Source organism: Vigna umbellata, chromosome 2 (genome assembly GCF_029865625.1).
Source record: "Vigna umbellata cultivar VRB3 chromosome 2, Vumbellata_1.0, whole genome shotgun sequence".
NCBI lineage: Eukaryota > Viridiplantae > Streptophyta > Magnoliopsida > Fabales > Fabaceae > Vigna > Vigna umbellata.
Window position 1 is genome coordinate 3,360,637 of NC_142166.1, and position 21,630 is coordinate 3,382,266.

The 21,630-nt window shown below is 29.8% G+C and overlaps 2 protein-coding genes across 2 annotated transcripts; both read right to left on the reverse strand.

Annotated features, from left to right (window-relative positions):
• Window positions 1-6,006: 6,006 nt before the first annotated feature.
• Window positions 6,007-10,276, reverse strand: LOC124826791 (uncharacterized). Its single transcript, XM_047299729.2, has 3 exons — window positions 9,856-10,276; window positions 9,621-9,726; window positions 6,007-6,216 (listed from the first exon to the last, which is right to left on the reverse strand). Exons 1-3 carry the CDS (start codon window positions 10,021-10,023, stop codon window positions 6,134-6,136), a joined length of 357 nt encoding a protein of 118 aa, XP_047155685.2. The 5' UTR covers window positions 10,024-10,276; the 3' UTR covers window positions 6,007-6,133.
• An 836-nt stretch (window positions 10,277-11,112) lies between these two features.
• On the reverse strand, window positions 11,113-16,853 carry LOC124826790 (Dynein light chain type 1 family protein). The gene is made up of 3 exons (XM_047299728.2): window positions 16,618-16,853; window positions 16,384-16,489; window positions 11,113-11,451 (listed from the first exon to the last, which is right to left on the reverse strand). Exons 1-3 carry the CDS (start codon window positions 16,783-16,785, stop codon window positions 11,369-11,371), a joined length of 357 nt encoding a protein of 118 aa, XP_047155684.1. The 5' UTR covers window positions 16,786-16,853; the 3' UTR covers window positions 11,113-11,368.
• Window positions 16,854-21,630: the final 4,777 nt, after the last annotated feature.

Here is a 21,630-nt window from a genome sequence, read left to right on the forward strand (position 1 = left end):
AAGATTCTATAGCACGTTTGATGTTTTTAACTCTCAATAGGGGAATTTTTTTTTTTTTTTTTGTTTTTAACTTCAACTCTAGGTACATTTTTCTTCTCAGTAGCATTTCGTTTATATATCATATTTTGTAGTGTGTATGCATTGGCTTGTGCCTAGCCCTGAATGGCAAGTTTGCATATAATGCCATGTTTGCTTATCAACTGAGTACTAATCTCATTTTGGTGCTTTGAGTTTGATGTTTTGGACTTGAATGGGGGAATATCTATGATGAAGTTGTAAGATCTTTTTTGTTGTTGAGAACTTGGTTAGCATTTTTATAAATTAGAAACTATAACATTTGTTTCAATGATCGATACTTTCAGAATAAGGAGAGTACAATATTCCATGTTGAATATATTATTCTGTCATTAAAGTTTCCAATACCTGTAAGTTTTTAATAAAATTACGATATTAAAAATAAAGACGAGTTTATAATATATAATTAGTGTAAAATTTATTTTATAAAACGGTTTTGTAAGAAAGAGATAGACTTAAAATTTATTTTCTAAAATTATTATCAAAATCGTTCAAAATTATTAATAGAATTTATTTTATTACATATGTCCAGTTCTTAAAATTACCATCTCATCCAAACCTATTAGTCATTTTCGTGTAATTAGAAAGGGAAAGAGGGCAAGTAAATGATTGTCTTATTGTTTTTAACTAAATGAAGTCTTTGGAAAGAGAATGCGATGCTTAGAAGAATGCAATAATTATGAATTCAAGCCACGAAAATATCAATATTTTTTTTTTTTGTGGAAGAATAAGAAAATTTTGGATTTTTGTTCTACAGTAACTATAGTACTGCTTTGAAATTTTGTACCAAACAAACAACTTCGTCTCACATGGACGAATCCGAATAATGATAATTTGATGTGTGCCAGCTGGAGAACAGGCATATAAGTCAGTGGAATTTCTATGTTTGGAAATAAACATAGCTACCAAATAAAAACTCAAACTCAAATTCAAAAACACATAGGTTTTATCAAATATAACACTGATGCATGTAGAGGCTTCTTAGTATCAGTTAAGAGTGAACAAATAGAACTTAACTGTATTGTACTACTAAAATCTGTACCGAATTAAAAACTAATTTGTATAAACTGAACTGAGCTGTAAAACAGTTTAGACAAACTGAACTGAACTATTTTTTGTTTTATAAAACTAGACTGAACTGAACTATACTAAATTGTACTAAATTACAATATAAACTAAACTAACTACTAACTATATTAATTAGGGCTGGGCATAATTCACCAAACTGTACTGAAACTACAATTAACTGAATTATATTATACTTAAAAAAACTAAACTTATTTTAACTAAAACTAATTAAACTATTTTATAGTTCAGTTAAAACAAACTGAACTCTACATAATTTAAGTGCAGTTAATTGTGAACCACAGTTTCTCCCTAACTGAGAATTTCACCCCCAAATTGAAAACCCTTGAAGCTAGGGTTCGAAAGGATTAGGGCTGCTGTGTGCTTCTTCATGTGGCAGCCATGTTTTTCTCTGTGTGGGATCTTCTTCCAGCTCTCCAATCACCATGCCAATCTTCTCTGTTGCTGGACCGTGAAGGTCTTCTTCAAGGTGCTGGACGTCGATCTTCTTCTTGTTGCTGGACCATGAAGGTCCTTGGACAGCCATCCATGCATTCACTTCTTCCAGCTGCAATTTACGTGAAGTTTCTTCTCCTCCGTGAACATGCTGGCTGGCTTTTCCAATGAAAAAGATCACTTTCTTGGGTGGATGGATCCCATAGGACGAGACATCACTCCTCTTTGCTCCGTGTTCTTTTCTTCCTTTCAGCATGAGTTCCCATGTGTTTGTCGTTTACAAATTCTTTAATCAACAAAAGTAAGAAAAGGGGGCCATGTGTCCTTGTATTATTTTATTTTCCAGACACATCAGCAAATGAGCACAAAGTGTAATATAAATTAGTTTACTGAACTGCACTGTACTATGAGTGAACTAGTGGACTAAATATCAGTACAGTTCAGTTCACCCAAACTACTTTTAGTTCAGTTTAGTTTAGGAGAACAGTTTTATAGTTAACTGCAGATTTTTATAGTATAGTGCAGTGCAGTATACTCTGTCCACCCCTAATATTAATTTTAAACTGAATTGTACTAGTTTTTAAACTGAATTGTACTAGTTTTTAAACTGAATTGTACTAGTTTTTAAACTGAATAGTATAACAATACATGTTTTTTTAATTGAAATTTATTTTAATATTTATTTTATTTTATTCATAATTGTCTTATAAATTAACTTTTTAATTATTTATTATTATTATTTTCTATTTTATTTATATTTCTTTTATTATTATATGTGTATGAAAATTATTTTATTATTTATTTATTTATTTTATTTTATTTTATTTTATTTTATTTTATTTTATTTTTTATTTTTTTATTTATATTTATTTTGTCATGAATATTATTTTACTTTTATATTTATTTTTTTAATTTTTTATTTATATTTTTTTTATATGTGTATATAATTTATTTTATCTTTTCATCTACTTATTTTATTTTAAAATAATTTTTTATTTATATTTATTTTGTTCCCTCGTAAAATTGTTTTATTAATCAATTATTTATTATTTATATTTTATTATGTAAAAATTAAACTAATATTTATTAATTATTATAATACAATAAAAGATGATACTAGAAAAATTACTTTTAATAAACGTTTGTTAATTTTTTTGTCATTTGATATTTCTATAATATTAATTATTTTTGCTACATTACTATTTTTTTTATGATATTTCATTATATATTTATTTAATAAAATTTAACATTAAAAAATATATTTTAGTTTTAGTATGTAAAATACTATCATTTAAAAATAATAATATTGATATTTATTTTAAAGTAAGCTGATTTTTAAAATAAATAGTTATTTTAGTGTGTGCGCTTACACACATTTTAATATCATTAAAAGTTTTTTTAACATATTTTGACATATTTAATAATATGTTAAAGAATATAATATATTTAAAGTAGTATTTTTTTATATAGTCTTTTTTTTATGATTTATATTACTTAATCATTTAATAAAATTAAATTTAAAAAAATATATTTTACTTTTATTACTTAAAATAATATTATTTAAAAAGTAATATATGTTTATTGATGAAAAAATATAAAAATTTGTGATAAAAAAATTTTGTCTTAAAAAAATTCATTATTAATTTTTTACTTGAACGGTTTCTTTTATTAATATTTTCTTATTAAATAACGCTTTTTTAGCAAGAACAATTGAACAGGAACTAGAAAAGAGAAAAGAGTAGTTAACTGAACCGAAACTGTTATAAGTTTAGTTTTTAAAAACTAAACCATAAAATAGTATACTGAACTTTTAATAAAAGTGGATCAGTTTTTTTAAGTATAATATAGTATAGTTAATTATAGTACACTGCAGATAAATTATTTTTGCCCAACCCTAACATCAGTACAAGGAAATAATGAGGGTTTTTTTCATGTTAAGTTTAAGCTTCTTCAGCGTTAGACACAAAACAGCAGTGACGATTGTTGCTTGTTTAGGTTTGAATGTAGTTGTAAACTGGTTGTAGAAGCATTTCATAATGCTAGTATTGTTGCTTGGAGGTTGTGATGAGTAAGATGGAAGCATTCTTTGAAGATTTTGTTTCATATATATATATATATATATATATATATATATATATATATATATATATATATATATATATATATATATTCATGGAATCGAGATCAAGTTTTGTTCTCATAACAGTTTCAAACTTCAAGTATAGTCAAAATTTTCCCGTCATTTTACACTTATTAATGTTAGGTTGAACTGAAAAGTTATTTGTATAATGTCGTTCGATTGAATGCTAAAATTAGTAAGTGAATAATATTAACAATAAATGTATAAATGTAACTAATTTATCACAATATTATAAATTTGTATTTATAAATTTTAATATGAATTTTTAATTAATACTAACTTAATTACAATCGAATATGAACTTCTAAATAATACTAACTTGATTCCAATAAAATAGGTAATGATTTAGTTTAAGATTAGCATAATTATTCTTAATATTGACTCTAATTTTAATTTAACCGTACAGCATGTGTTATTATAAAATAATATACTAATCAACTATCTAATTTTTGGACTGACGGGACGATAATTATATATATATATATATATATATATATATATATATATATATATATATATATATATATATATATATATTATACACTTATTGTATCTAACAAATACAATAATGTATATTTTTTATTTTCAAATTTCCTCCATCCATTTATCTGAAAATTACCCTTTCACGAATACAATCTGGCGCATCTACTAAAATCGTGAAATCGTTAGATATGAACACAATAATTAGTTATGTATTTCCTCCTCTTTATATTTCGCAGATCAGCTCATCCGAACATAATCTTATACCGATAAATAATTAATGAATCAGGAATCAAACTCTTGTTTATAAAATTTTATTTGAATATGTTCATTAAAATTATTACACACTAGCCACTGATATGACCACTAGACCTAACCTAAAAGTTTTGTTTTGTGAAATTAAATTAAATCAAAATCAAAATTTTAAAATGATAACTACTGATATTCATAAATGGCTATTATTTACTATGTTAGAAATCTCATCATTCATAGTGTAACGATTAAAATAATAGAGAGTAAAAATGATTTAGTACCAGGGTTTTCAAAATCATAAGTTTCAATAAAATGGTTAAATAAATTTATTTTTTTTGGAAACAGGTAAAATAAAATTATATTTAATAATTTTGTTTTGGTATAGGTGTGATAGATATATTAATATTTTATGTATGACAGAGGCTGCAAAAGGTGTTGACCATATAGCAGATGTAACACCTATAAGATACAGGAGGAAGTTATCCCTGCACACGTTTCAGAATTCTTATCTTCAGTACACTCTTTGGCTGCTCTTTCAGAATTTCCCTTACCCAAACCTCAAAAAGTTAACTCATCCAAAAGCAATTAATTCAATAATCATATATAAACATTTTATTTATAAAAAAACATTTTTTTATTAAACAATATAAAAGTCACACTAGTTTTCTTTTTCTGATACTGTCAATATATATACTTTTATAATAATATATATTGACTTGTTTATTTTATATTACTAACAGATTACTATCCTTGATGTTTTGTTCAGTAAAAAAATTCTGCCTGAGTATACTCATCATTGTAAACTACTAAATATTGTACATGATAAAATGAAACTAAGTGCTAAAATTTCATGTTATTGTGCATAAACTAATATTTACATTGCACGTAATCTAAATTACGAAATCTAAATGTAGCATAAATATTAATTAAAACCATGAAACTCAAATATTTATTACATAATATTTCTTCTGGCCATGGCTGCTTCAGACCATCATTGCATGCCAAAGAGAATGGAGAAAGCATTAATCCTGACACGAATATCAGTGGCATGGAGGAAGCAGCCATCGCTAAAACGCAAAATCACAAATTTAATCAGAATAATTTGCTATTTTTTTTTTGTTCATTTTCGTTTTTAAAAGTTTGTTCAATACAGAAAAAAAGTAAATTACATTAGCCAAATGATGAAAAAAAAAATCAACCTTGAAACATTACAGATAAGAACACTATTATCCAAAATGCCTACAGTAATTTCCATAACCCGATTCAGACCTACTTTCATTGTTTTTATTTGCTTGAAACTGAATCAGTGCATACTTCAGAAAGATTTCTTTTTTAAGATATAATATCTTCTTTTTTGAAAACCCTTCTAAGTTAATCCTTATATATATAAATATATATATACACACACACACACACACATACATATATACATACATATATATATATATATATATATATATATATATATATATATATATATATATATATATATATATGTATGTATCCAAACCAAGAACTGGTTTACATGACATCAAATATACAAGAACAAGAATGTCCAACAAAGATTTTGCATGTCAGTGGACTTAATACAAGGAGGACTGCATGCAGCAGTACAATCACAATATAATTCCCATTTTTCTCAACATCTTTGCTACCACAATAAAGCTAGCCAGATTTGAAGAGTAAAACCGCTTTCTGATCCAAATAGAAATAAACAAAGTGGTTTGTTTCATGAGTCACATATGAGCCTGCAAAAAGGAAGACAAGTCCATGAATGCACTTTAATAGTAACTGTAACAAAAGTACAACCAAGCTAAGAAAGAACAAGAAACTGTCTTCATTTTGCATTAATCTGAATTTCATTGAAAAATAATAGTATTCAATGGCATAACATGATTATTAAAAGGGAATGCATTTATGTGAACAAGGATCCTAATATTAATAAGCTTGAGCCAATGGTATTCCTTTCTTTTGAGGGATAAGTATTTAGAGTCATGAATACATATGATTGTGGTTTTGTCTTTGAGGCTTAAAATGGAAGGAGCTCTCAAGATTCTTCATAAGAAAAACTCTATCCAACCAAACTACATTGTTTATGCACACATTATTTACCATAATGTAACACCATTCTAGGGTTAAAACCTTAAAACATTTATCAAAAGGCATGGTTGCCAGTAGTCACAACACAGATAATGGATATGATACCAGGCATAACATTTAAAACTTATAAAACCAGATATGAAAAAAACTGTATAAAAATTAACATAAAAACACAATTTTCAAATCAAAATAGTAAATCAATGTTCTAAAAGTTAACATGAGTCACTGTAAAATTCTATCACTAATCTAATAACAGTATTCCCATCTATATTGGCCTAAAAATAACAAATATATTACACTATTCCCATCAATATTTGTATAATTTTTTTTAAAGAATGCAAAACGAAACTAGGAGAAGCCAAAGTGTTTATTAGGTGTCAACAACACAGGTATTGCTACAACTCTGAATGTTAGTGCTTCCTTCTATGAGTGTCTGGTGTCTAATGTTTCCGTGTGCAAGAATGTTACATTGTTCAGTTTGAAAAGTCAAAATCTAACTAACTGATTCTTCTTTAAGAACTTATTTTCACACAAAAAATCCGTACAGTTCTTTTTAATAATCACGTGATGTGAAGATAAGACAGAGAAGTTGGTATAAGTTAACTATATCATGCAGAGAGAGTGAACAAGTTATGGAGGAAGAATTGTAGAAAACTTTTTGCTAATGGTATGAGTATAACTCTTCTTTTATTATGCTCATGGCCTGGATTATGTTTAATCATGCATCAGCACGAGTAGCAATTTAAGCTTGATTGAAATTTGATTTGTGAAAGGATTTGTTAACTGAATACAGGGGTCGGGAATGTTTATATATGGTTCAACACTTTGACATTCCCATGCAATGAAACAAATGTTCTCGATTAAAATTGTAATACTTAACAATAAACTACTTTAAAATGATGATGGAAGAACCACATTTTGAGACCATCTTACTGAAAAATTTAAAAATTCAGAATTAATTATGCTTATGTTGTGCTGTAATGCAAATCATTACATAGCTAATCCTACATTTGGATAACAAGGGAGTTATGTTATGAAGTCAAATGTAAATGGAAAACAAAGAACTTTGTTGAACTTGTATTAAAAGGACAGAAAATATGATCGTGTTAATTCTAGGTTTTACTTATAAATAATTCACAATTGGCTACAATTCCATAATCCCTACAACACAGTTTGAGTTACTTGGATCTACCATGCAGAGTAGCGATTAATGAAGTGATAGAGGAGGATATAAATCATAGATTCAAGATATATGAATAAAATGGAGGAATAAATCAGGTGCTCTTAGCAGTTTAAAGTAGTAACTCAAGATTGGATGAAAATTTCACCATCGAGTAGTAAGATCAACAGATAATGCTCTACGGCAACTAATGTTGGACAATGAGATACCATGAACATAAGCTAAGAATTATAGAGATGATAATTTTGTCATAGATAGATGAGCATAGTCATACAAAAACAGATAACACCAAGAATGGATGAATCAGAGAACAGGTATAGGCAGTGCCTGTTAAGGGAAAGAAGGTAGATTGATTTTTCGGTATTTTTGGTAGTTGGTTTGTCAGTTTAGTTTTAGCAATTGCAAATTTCCAATAGATTATATCATTTTATGAACAACCTTATCTCCAAAATGTTTGTTTTTGACAAGATAAAATGACATCATTTGATCAATAAAGCCAACCCAACCCAGCAGGAAATGGGTTTTGTTGTAAAAGAAATTCAAAACTAAACTCCTACTCATAAAATCCTAATAGCTGACCTCTGACATCAACATCACACCCAAATTTAAAATATTGAGCTAGTACCCCTATTGCGCAATGACTACAAGCGCATCGCAAAATTCAACAAGCATAGAACATTACAAAATCTATCTAATCAAATAAATAAAAAGACGAAAACTTTAAAATTCTACTCAACACATGTACCAGAAATTGATATGGAAGATTAAAACAAATGGAAAAGATAATCCGTGACAGAAAGAGCCCTTCGTTCTGCTTAAAATTAATATCAACTAGTGACTCATCTAAGAATTCATAGACTTACTTAGAACCTTAAGACTTATCATGCTCATATATTAGCTACTTTACCAGATTACGAAGAGATACAATAGTTTCACTAACATGAACTTGAATAAAAATACTAATACGTGCAATCACACAACATAAATATTTAAGCAAAAACCTCAGATTATGGACTGAACGATACTTGAAAGATTAATAGCACTGAACTCGACAGATATTTAAGACTCAGAAACCATCAATTGTAACTACTATTTCGATCTTCAAAAGGTTCTTGTTAACAAGCAGCAGGCTTGCAGAATGGAGTGTTGACATTAAGATATCCATAGAAAATGAAAGACAGACAGATAATGAGGGGAATAAGATATAACAGTAATATCCCAGCAATATGATTCGCAGCAAAACAACTCATCCAGTGATGATTTAATCAATCCTGAATTCCTAATCTCCAACTAAATATAGCTTGAAAATTGTAGGACCCTCAATTTTCCTTAGCTCATTATCAGTTAGACCGCACATTTTCCCTCAGTAAGAATACAGAGCATCAGTGAAGAACATTTCATCTAACATGACAGGCCCAACATGAATCAAGTTCACGACACTAACATGAAATATCAGGGAGCATTTGTCCCCAGCAACGCACAGGGGAAAAAATGTCTGTCACCACACACCACGGGTCCCCAGTACACAAGTAATTGTGACTCATCAACACAACGCAAATCACACCAACTAAACTAAACTAAACATACCATTTAGCTCACAATTTTCTGCTGGAGAATATAAAAAAGCAAGAAGCCTTTAAATCTTATTCCAGGATCAGAGAATCATCCATATGCCACAACAACAACAAACCAAGGTTTCAGCATCAGTTCTAAATTCCTACCATAGCAAACACACAAGGACCAACTTACATAACCTTAGATCTACTCAATTTCCACCAGAGAAGAGTCACATAAACCACGAATCCGAGTATACCCAAGTACCAAAATCATTTATAACAAGTAATAATAATAAAAAGGTACAAAATGAATTACCAAAATTACGACCAACGATGCAATGCCAAGTGGGGCCATGCCTCTTATCGAACTCCTTCTTTATCTGCTCCGCAACATCTTTCTCCACATTGTACTTCTCAAAGGCCTGATTAATCCGCAAAAAGCCAGGGCTTTACGACACAACACAGCAAGCATAAACAAACCCACAAACAGAATCCAGAAGGGTGGACCATGCAACAAAGAAAAGGAAGAGAGGAAAGTCGTAAAAACTAACGGCGACGGCGATATCAACGGCCTCCTTCTGCATGTCGGGGATCATGTCGGCGCTCTTGATGATGACCTTCTTCGGGGGAACGGCCGGTGCCGGTAACGGTTTCCGGTCATCGGCGTTGAGCCTCGCCGTTGGAGGTCCGGCAAAGTTCTTTTTCACTTCTTCACTCATTTTCTTTTTTTGCAATTTCTCTCTCTCACTCTATCTATCTATCTGTGTGTGTGATATGAAATTTTGATGATGAAGTTGGGTTTCCGGGAAGTGAAAGCGACGTGGGGGGGCTAAGCTGAGAAATGCAGAAGAAAGAAGAGAGTTGCAGTGGTAAGTGTAGAAACAGCAACACCACACCACACACACCAGAGAATGCTTCCGAGTTCAGCAAAAGGCCCACCATAAGCACTGTTTTGGAGAATATGTTGTTTCTATTATGGAATAAATAAACAAATAAATAAAATTGGTGTCTTTTGAATTTAAGAATTTTATTTTGACGAAAATAAAGTGGTGTTTTGAAGAATATGTAAAAGGATTGTGGAGCATATTTGGTGTGGTCTACTGGTGCGAATCCTTGCACGACAGAAATTAGGTGGACCAATGGCTGTGATTGATTGAATGATGTTTGAGAGGATGAACTTTGTTGTTCTGTCTTTTGGTACCCGTGCGTCCCATGCATGGCAAGGCAACACCATTTCATTAGAAATTTTGATAATGAGTTTGTTAGGTAATTGGTTTTTTAACTTAGTGCTACGCAATGTTTTTGCAACTTGTTGGTTAGTGTTTTAAGGAAAATTCTTATTTTATGTTTCAATGTAAACTTTTACTTTCAATACAAAGATCTACCTTTTATCAGTTAAATATCAGTATATTTATTTTTATTGTTCGCCTAAATAACATCATTTGGTGAAAATTTTTACTAGTTACAATGTTATTACATTATTAAGAATTATATATTTCTTCAGGTATTATACCTGAAATGTGGTTATTAAGCATGCTTAAAAGACATATTTGGTTAACTATTGTTATTTCTAGGAATACTTTATAAATTTTCAGAAAGAAATAATTAAAATGTAAGTTACATAACATTATAAAATAACTTCATGTTCCTGCAGAAATCTAACTTTCCCACCCTCTTGTCGAAGCCATGTTTCAGTATAACTTTTCTGAGAATGAAAGAAGTCCAAAACTTTTTTTATAACCTTTTAAGAAATATGGGAATAAATATTCTTACTTAATATTCCCAAAAATGAAAAAAAAAATAGTCCATGAAACAATATCTCCGAAAATATTATTACATGCATCAGAAATCATTTCTCTAATTAATATTTTCTTCTTAAAAATTTCCTGAGAAGAAAAGAACACTAATCTCAAAATGAAGTGATCCTTAAGTTCGTATCCAAACCGAGAACTAGTTTACATGACATCAAATATACAAGCACAATGATACATGGAGGACTGAATACATCAGCATAATCACAAGACAAATCTCATTGCTGTCATCTTCTTTGCCACCACAATTGGACTATCCAGACTTAAAAAGTAAAACCGCTTTCTGATCCAAATAGAAATAAACAAAGTGGTTTGTTTCATGAGTCACGTAGGAGCCTGCAAAAAGGAAAAGAAGCCCAGGAAAGCACTTCAATAACAAACTGTGTTGTTCTAAACATACAACACTTACAAGAATACAACTAAGCTAGCAAGAAATAGCAATTTTGTCCTTATTTGCTTTAATTATCTGAATTTCATTGAAAATAATAAATAGTGTTGGGTACTGGATGGGGTAAGATTGTGCATCACGACAGTATTCAAAATTCTGGATCTCATCATCAAGAATATGATGTGTTGACAAGAAAATGTAATAAAGTAGATCATAAATCATGTCAATACTCAGTTTTTCTAGCGCTAGTATCTGTGGTTTCAATAGCATGAGTTTCATTTTCTACTTGCTGTCTTGGCTGTCCAGATCCAGCCATCTTGTCAAACATAATCTCATAAACGAAACAAGCATCTTTAGACAATGACAAGAAAATAAAACATGCATTAAAATGCTCGACAAAAAAGTATGAGTACAAGCACAACTCAGTACATAGATATGAAATACCAAACACGAAAAATTTTAAAAATTACAAGATATGACATAAATTAGTATAAAATCACCATAAATAAAAAGGCAGTTTTTAAATCAAGAGGAAATCAATGTTTTAGGCTATGTTAGGATAAAAGTTGGAAACATGCTTTTGGGATTTCCAATGTCATTCCCAAATTCCAAGGTACAAAATGAAGAAGGAAAATTTAGTTACTTTGGAAGTAAAAGTACTTTTGAGCTCCCCCAACCGCATCCAAACATGCATAAATGTCAAATGCTGTGATTAATCTAATCATAGTGGCATTCTCATCTATATTGGCTTAAAAAATTTTAAAAATAGAAAAAAGAAACTGCAAATAGGATCATCTGTCCAAAAAGTGATTCTTGCTAGAGAAATTATGTGTATACAACTTCCCGAAATTTTGTAACAATGGGATAAGACAAGAGTATGGAGATAAGTGATGTGATGGAGAGATATAGAGTGAAAAAGTAATATTGTAGGAAATTGTTATAAGAATAGTAACTCTTCTATTCTGCTCATGGCTGAGACTATGTTTACGCGTATAATAGCATGAGTAGAAGTTTAAGCTTAATAAAAGCTAGGTATTATGAAAGGACCTGTTAGAGTAGGAAAGTATATAAATAATTCAGCCCTTTGGGTACTCCTATGCAATGAAACACTGTTTTCTTCTTAAATTTAGTTCTTAACAATGTCTTATAAGCAATCTGAGAACAAAAGTCAAATAACATGTTCTGAAATTTAAAATAAAAAAGAGAGCAGTAACAAGATGGAGTAGAACTTTTGAAAGAAAGACGGATGACAAAGGAAGATTAAAAAAAACAGGTACAAAAAGAGAAAATTAAAATAAAAACTCGGTATTCAAGGTTTTGGTTGTCAGAGCTAGGTCATTGCTGCAGTTCAGGTCGCTAGGCACAAAAATGCTGAAAGGGCACAACAGCTACCGGAAATGAAAATGCTCGGAGAGAATGGCAGTTGCCAGAGAGAATATAATACCACAGCGGATATTGTACACCCGAGAGAGAGACAAAGTGACAGAGCCAGGACCAATGTGTCTACGAAAAAGGTAATTTCCCAACAGCGAATTACTAATAAAATATGTCACAGAGGATGGTATGGCTTTGATAGCATATTGAAAGAATTGCTTGTAGTTGTGTGTAGTGTACACATGAGTATTCTTATTTATAATGAAAGAGATACAATAATAAGAAACAAAATCAATAACTAATAATAAGAAATATCTGCCAAGATATTTCCTATTTGATGAAATAAAATCATATCATATTTTTCTATTTAATGTAATTAAATCATATATTTAACAAACTAGTTTTGTAATCAAATCATATCGAATCATTTTCCATATAAACACGCGTTATCACAAAATCGTAGTGGCTGACAATGAATCTGAACATTACATTCAAGTTTGAAATATTGAGCAAATGCAACTGCTTATATGGATGTTAGAAAATTTTCACAACCACATTGGATGATACTGAACATTAGAAAGTCTTTCTAAGCAAATGTATGAAAAACTGAAAACTATAAAATTCTACTACCATACATGCTAGTCTAGGTCTGCAATTTAAATAGCACTTAGTTAATAGTAGAAATAATAGTTTCTTTCTATTGGCAGAAAAGAGTACAACTGACTCCCTGGACTCCCACAACATGAATTTTGGTAGAAATCAAATTGAAACAAAAACAGTAATGAATATTTATATAAGGAGAACACTACCACATAAGGATGGCTTCCTCAGTACAGAGAATTTAAGACAAACATGAAGAAAATTGTTAAACAGTGATGGTATGGAGCACTGCTCCTTACAATATGAAGACTGAGTTTCTAGCTACGAGTGAAAAACTGCTAAGAGAGAACCAGTTGCTCTCCTAACCCCAAAACCATCCTTGAAACTTTTCAAGAATCTGTTCATACCCCCTCCATTTTGTTATTTTCCCCCCCAGATAACATTTCTCTATCTCTTCTTAGCATGATTACCACATCCTTCTCACATTGCCACCAGTCAATTGTCATTTGGATCCCACTACTCTTTCCCTCCTTATTTTCCACTTGTTTCTTTCACCTCATACACCTATAGGCCTATTTAGGCCATCAATACTAACCCTCTATAGATTGCACCTTGTCCTCAAAGTGAAAATCAGGGAAAAGCTTATCCAGAACACCGCTGTCTCCCATACATTCTCATGATCAAGGAGTTCAATCCAGTTAACCAACACAGGTGTGGTTTCATTCATCAACCTATGCACTTGCACTATCTCTTCAGGAATCATCTGCAACTCCCACCACTCTGCAAGGAATTTGGGACGTTGTCAACATGGCAAGGTAAGACAACTTACCCGTGCAGGCATGTCCAACTTGTAAGCTTCTTGCCCAACCATCCTCTCCTTAACTTTCAAAAGGACTTGTACTTATAAGGTTGTGCCTTCAAATACACCATCTCTCTCCCCCCATGTCAAATTTGGCTTACCTTCTTTTCTTATCCACCAGCAACTTCATAGAATTCTGAGCCTTGCATAATTGTTCTTCAAATCTTCTAGGACTGCATATCTTTCTAAAAAAAGGGAACCACTTGAAGTGTCGAAGTTCCAACCAGATGATACTAGACTATGGTGTGTGGGGGAGGGGGGATCCCTCCCATAAAGTGCCTTAAATGGAATCTATACCAAGAGATACAATGTGAGAACAATTTTAAACTAAAATTCCTCCTACATATAATCCACTCCACGGGTTTAGGATAGCCATTCACAAAAACATCTTAAATAAGACTCAATGATCCTGTCAGTGACCTACGTCTGCCCATCCATTGCTTTTGCCAGCCATCTTAAATAAGTACTTCTAGACACTCGTGATCGCCCATACCTATCCAAAGCAATGGAATTCACAAAACCATGAAGGTGAATGATCTCTGAAATTAATACATCAACCCCTTCTATCACTGAAAATGGATGATTCAAAGGAAGAAAACCTGCTGATTTAGTTAACTTGTACACAGCCACTTATATAGTATCTTTCCCTTTTTGTTAAGAGATGAATTTCTCTCTTAAGCACATTTTCGATACTTCTATCTCAAGTAAGATATTTCATGAAAGACAGAGCACTTCATTCGCCTAGAATATTAATATCAACTAATATTTTTCTTAAAAGTTTAAAAAGCAGAATCAAAAAGAGATCAAGCCATATACCTACTCAAAACCCTAAAGCTTTATCATACATACAGGCTAACTACTTTGGCAAAACTATTTGTAAGTTTAATTAACTTGAATCATCATACAACACGATTGCATAACATATTGGACTGTGAATGATGCTTGAAAGATTAATTGCACTGGATAATATTTATGAATCAAGAAAAAGCATAAGTTGTAAATATTTCTTCAATCTAGAAATATGCTGTTAACAAACAGCAAGCTTGTTAGCCTGCTGACATTGAGATATTCAATGAAAATGAAAGACAAGCACGCACTGCAGGAAAGAGGTTATAATAGAAACAGTGCCTTCATTTGCAGCAAAACAACTCATCCCGTCATAACTTCTTCAAGCTTGAATTCCTAATTTCCAACTAGATACTACTAGAGAATCCCCGCACTCCCTAGAGTCATTAGCTCTTTTTAATCTAAGCGATAGACCACATATTTGCCCTCTGTACAAATGCAGGTGAATTCATCCCACGTGGCTGGCCCTCTCCATGCGTTAAGTTTGCATTTGAGTAGCAAATATAACTAGGGTCTGTTTGGACGTTCGTTTCCATAAGGTCTTTTAACAAAGAAAAAATAAAAAAATAACTTTATCCATAAGCTAAAATAAACCTACTTTTTTTGGGAAAAAGAAGCTTGTCGAAACAGACCCTGGTTATTATAAATTTTGAGGGACCAAAATCATAGGACACTAACTTGAAATATCAGGGAGCATTTGTCCCTGTGTAAAAATGCAAATAGTCAATGTTATATTCAACCATTTTCTCCTCCACTAACCACTAATTCAAGAAAAGACTTCTCAAACCAATAAAGGAAAACCCCATCCTCTACAGATTATAGGCACAATCAAAGTGGAACAAATTATCTGTCAAAAAAGTACATAAGTCATGCTGACTCGTCAATACAGCACAAACCAACCAACTAATCTACATATTCATATACCAGTCCGCTAGATAATCGAGCTAAGAAGAAGGCTGCAAAATCTTATTCCATAACTAGAAAATCAACTATATGCACACAAAAACAAAAACCTAGGTTTCAGCATCACTTCTAAATTTCAATCATGCAGAGAAGCAAACGAGGATTAACTTACACAGATCTACATCTACTCAATTTCTAGTAGAGAAGAATCACATAAACCACAAATCAAAGTATACCCGAGTACCAAAATCATTGAATACAAATAATAACAATTAAAAAAAAGAACAAAAGGAAATACCAAAATTACGACCAACGATGCAATGCCAAGTGGGGCCGTGCCTCTTATCGAACTCCTTCTTTACCTGCTCCGCAACATCTTTCTCTACATTGTACTTCTCAAAGGCCTGATTAATCAACAAAAAAGTCAAGCCTTTACGAAACAACACAGCAAGCACAAACAAACCCAGAAACAGAATCCAAAAGGCTGAACCATGCAACCAAGAAAATGAAAAAGAAAACTGTTAAAACTAACGGCAACAGCGATGTCAACCGCCTCCTTCTGCATGTCGGGAATCATGTCGGCGCTCTTGATGATGACCTTCTTCAGAGGGACGGCCGGTAACGGTGACGGTTTCCGGTCATCGGTGTTAGGCCTCACCGTTAGAGGTCCGGCAATGCTCTTTTTGGCTTCTTCACTCATTTTGTTTTTCTCTATCTCCGATTGAGCTCTGGTTAGCTTTTAGGGGAAGTGACGGAATTAGGTGGTGTGAATTTTGAAACCGTATCAGAATAATATATATTTTTAAGCCTAAAAATTAATTTTAAAATGAAACTTTTTAAAAATTAATAACATTATTTTAAAAAAAAACTATAATAATATTAACGTGTATCATTACCTTAAGTAATTATTTTTTGGGTTAAATATGTTTTTAGTCCCTAAACTATTGGTCGTTTCTAGTTTTCGTCCCTCTTTCAAAATAAGGTACAATTTGGTCCTCATTCTTTTCGAAACGTTCGTTTTTAGTCCTCGAAAACTAACACCGTTTAAAAATTTAGTCCTCGAAAACGAACGTTTCGAAAAGAATGAGAACCAAATTGTACCTTACTTTGAAAGAGGGACGAAAACCAGAAACGGCCGGACTAAAAACATATTTAACCCTTATTTTTTTAAATATTATTGATAAATAGAATTATATATTTAAGAGACTTAAAAGGAGGGTTTTATTAAAGTGGCTCTCAGATGTTCCATACTTGTTAAAAAGGACTTTGTGTCCATTGTTTTATTATTTTACATTACAAAAATAAAATTTAGATTTTAAAAATAAAAAACACACATTTCTCAGAATCATCTTTAAATCCTAAAATATATGCAATGACTTATAAAACAAAATTTAACACTTTCTCTTCTTATTTTTTTTCTTTTAACAAAATGAGGAAAACTTATATGCCTTTTTTCATTTTTTTGGCAGATATATATCTTGGAATAAATAAAGTAAAATTGGTTCTTGTGAATTTAAGAATTTTATTTCAAAAAATAATATATATATATATATATATATATATATATATATATATATAATAGTGGGATTTTGATAAATATGTTAATTTAATTGTGAAGAGCACCTGTGAGAATCTTACAGTAAACAAATTAGGTATTGTGATAGATTAATGTTTTTAAAATTGGTTTGGTAGTTGAAATGGTGAAGATATTGATTCAATGTTTAGTAGTTTAAATGCTTGTAATTAAGCACTTTAACCTTAAACTTAATTGACAATACATGAAAAAAGAGAGAGTAGAAGTTATTAAAAATCAATTATTTTTTAAAACTTATCCGTTTATATAAAGAAATTTACGCTTGAAGATAGCAAATATATAATAACATGTTATTTTTCTTGTGTGTCATTTGTATATATCAATATACAGAGACAGGGAATATTTAGTTAGTTAAATCTTATATTCATTTTATAAGATGTCACACTATGTTTCTTTGAGCAAATTCTTAAAACTTATTGAATGTTATAAGTGACTTATCTATAAAAGAATATTATTTATGGATAAATTATAATTGTCATAACAAATTATTATAAAACTCAATTTTTACACTATTGCTGTGGTGATTTTTTATTTCGATTTTAGTTAGATTCATATTGGTGAGTTGTCTTTCTTTAACGTTTATTTCTTTAAATATTTTCCTCTTGCATCAACTTTTGAATTTGAATTATATTTTATTTTATTTTTTTTAACTTTTAATGTTAAAATGTGAGATATAATGTTAAAATGTCTTGATTGTTTAAAATTAAATTATTGATATTGCATAGTTAGGAGTTAAGTGTTAGCACTTGTTTCAGATGTGTAGGGCTGTGTCGTCCAAAGTCTTCACGTTCTCCTCTGCTCGTACTTAGTGTGTCCGGTCCTCCGTACTTGCTATTCAATTTCTTCCTCAATCCGCGGGTGGGAGACCTGCGAAAGATTCTCCGATGCCAAAGTCAGTTGAGAGCAATGGTGTTTTTTTATGTGCAGTAAATGCAACCTATCTAGCACTCAGCTGGATCTGTATTTATAGTTTTCGCTATGGTGTTGGGATTAGTGAAAAGTTAATCACGGCCCAAATTCAGCCCAATAGCTCTTAACCTCAACTTACCTTAAACCTGATTAATTAGCGGTGTGGCTGGTCGGTCTCCAAAAGTTCGGCTTGTGGACCAGCCGACCCCTATAGACGGCACGTGTAGCAAACGACGTGTCCGACCGGCCTTTTAGTGTGTCCGGATGACGGGGTAAGGTCGCGTGATCTCGGACGCCTGGGCGTCCGGTTTTTTGCGTCGAACCTTCAATGATGAACCAAAGAGTAGCGTGTTTGGTCCAGTGCAAACGTCCGGCCTATCTGGCGTCTACAACACCTGTGTTTTTAGATTTTCTTTAAATTTGAGTTTAAGTTTGGGGAATTTTATTTGTGTATTAGAATGGGTGAATGCTTTATTAATTTTCATTCAACTCGTGTGACAAGCAAATAAAAAGTATTGCGTTTTAATAAGACTCGATTAATTTATTATAGTATTTTTTTAATCGTTTAGTTTATTTGTTTTGTTTTCCAAATTTCCTGATATAATTCCAGGTTCATTATTTGGACTTACTCATAGTCTTTTGAAATTACTTAGTTTAACGCATTTCTTGATTTGATACTCTTTTCTCTATTTTTAATATTTCTTATAAGTTTTCCATTTTCTCAACATCTTGAGTTCACGATAAATTTGTTACATCTGTTGTTTTGAATATACATTTTTAGAAGGTTGATTCAGAGTTATTCCTTAAAAATTTAAAAGAATTCTTTCAAAAGTAACACGAGATAAATAAAGAACCAAATATACATATGAATGAAGATATTTTAAATATTAAGTTCTTTACTTTTAAATTTAATAAACATTATATGGACTTTAAAGAACTTTTATTTTTTAAATTTGATAAATATTGATTTGCATGGGAGTTAATTAGTTGTGAAACTTGTTCATAGTCAATATGATTGTTGTTTGATATATATTTTCTATAAACTGATATTTGATTTTAGAGAAAAAATTATAAGCATACTGATAATTAAAATATTTTTTTTTCATGTGATTCAAATTTCGATATAAATATAATTCTTCTATAATGTTTCGGTATAAATGTGATTCAAATTTCGATATATATTACTTTAAATTTGAATTCATGAAACATTAATCTTTATTTGCTTGTAGGTAAATAGTAACTAAATTTGAGCAATTCTCTAAGAAAAGAAAATATAATAAGTACTTAAACAAATAAATAAGAGGAAACATAAGAATAGAATAATAATTTTATATTGTTTTATGAAATCTTTGTTGAATTTGTGTATTTATTTCATTTTTTAGTTAGAAACTTTTAATCAACATTATTTTTTATTAATTGATCAGATTACCTATTAAATGAATTAGAAGATGTGCAAATCAATCTTAATATATAATATAATATATTTAATAATTTTTACAAGAATTTTTAGACTTTTTTTTAATTAAACTTTCAGTTTTAAGTAAAACTTTTTATTCTTACATTTAACTTGCTAATGAAAGGTAACAAAAAAATTTCCTTTGTTCAAGAATTCCTGGTGATTATTACATTTTCTCCATCTTTCATTTTTTTTTTCTTATTTTTTTTAGTGAAAATTATAGGAAACAATTATTCTTCTTATTCATATTAAGAGTCCGCGAAGATAAAGAAAAAAAAATAGTAAAAAAGCAATCCTTAGTTAAAAGAAAATCAAGTAAATCCACATCACACCCAACTTAGTTAAAAAAAAAGGAAAAGATAAATCCACTTAGCACCCAATTTAGTTACAAAATATTTTGTTTGAAAACAAATTTAAACATCTAATTTATCATGTCTTGATTTCTACATCAAACCGATAAATAATGTAAATTAATTAGTTTAAATGACCTAAATAAATTTACTTTTTCACTAATGCCAAAGTAATTCAATGCATCTATTATTCTATTAATAGTAATAATGACAATACTAATAAGAATTTATTATTATTATTGTTATTATCAACCATTTTAAATATTTTATTGTCATAAGATTACAATGGTAACTTTTTATTATAATAAGCATATCATATATTATATTAACATTTTTTAATTAAATAAAAAAATAATTGAAAAAATAGAGTAAAATTAATTAAGATATAAAACAAAAATATTTAACATAAAAATAAATTAAAATTATATGTAAAATATCTTAATCTTCAGCAGGAAAAAACTTTAAATTTATGAATGTTTAAATACTAAGTATTCTAAATATATATTCTTTAAATTGTCATCAATTTGATATATTTGTTATAGTATTAACGATATTATTTTGAAAAATACTTTTTGAAGGGTGATTGCATTAATATTTGAAATGATAATTGATTTTATGATATTACATATTTAAATTGATTAGAATTTTTTATAAGATTATGCTTATTGTTAATTTGATTTGGACAAATACTTAATTGAATTTTCCTTTTTTTGTTGTCTTCTTTAATGGTTAATGAGACGATTATATGTGTAATTGGACTCTGATGTATTGGCGCACTTTATAAAAAAAACTACAAAATGTTTTACTCTTTTGGCATAGAAAGTGTGGATGGAGAAAAATTGATTTGGTTAGAAGATGTGTCACTAACTAAAACTTTGATTTTTTAGAAATTAATGTATGATATTTTACCTATTGATTTAGATGTTATAAATAATAATTGATTTTATGTTTTGTGTGTTATTTGTGTGGTAATAATGTTTAATTTTTCTCTTATTTATTTTTTCATTGTTTTATCGATAAGTTTGAAGAAAATTTTTTAGGGTTTGTATATTTTTTATTTTGATTTAATTGTTCGATTTATGAAATGTTCTTTTAATTATTTGCTTAAAGTGACTGTTATTATTATAGTTATTTGGATAATGATTTAGAAGATAAGAAATTATAGTGAATTTTAGGATCCAATTAAATATCTTTTTATTTTCTTCAATCTAAGAATTCAGTGCATATTATTGAGAA

Excerpts from the sequence above, each read along its gene's own strand:
- LOC124826791 (XM_047299729.2), bottom strand. The coding sequence starts at position 10,023 with ATGAGTGAAGAAGTGAAAAAGAACTTTGCCGGACCTCCAACGGCGAGG. Across the intron at positions 9,727-9,855 it reads CCGTTGATATCGCCGTCGCC|GCCTTTGAGAAGTACAATGT; the intron begins GTTAGTTTTTAC and ends CGGATTAATCAG. Across the intron at positions 6,217-9,620 it reads CATCGTTGGTCGTAATTTTG|GCTCATATGTGACTCATGAA; the intron begins GTAATTCATTTT and ends TCCTTTTTGCAG.
- LOC124826790 (XM_047299728.2), bottom strand. The coding sequence starts at position 16,785 with ATGAGTGAAGAAGCCAAAAAGAGCATTGCCGGACCTCTAACGGTGAGG. Across the intron at positions 16,490-16,617 it reads CGGTTGACATCGCTGTTGCC|GCCTTTGAGAAGTACAATGT; the intron begins GTTAGTTTTAAC and ends TTGATTAATCAG. Across the intron at positions 11,452-16,383 it reads CATCGTTGGTCGTAATTTTG|GCTCCTACGTGACTCATGAA; the intron begins GTATTTCCTTTT and ends TCCTTTTTGCAG.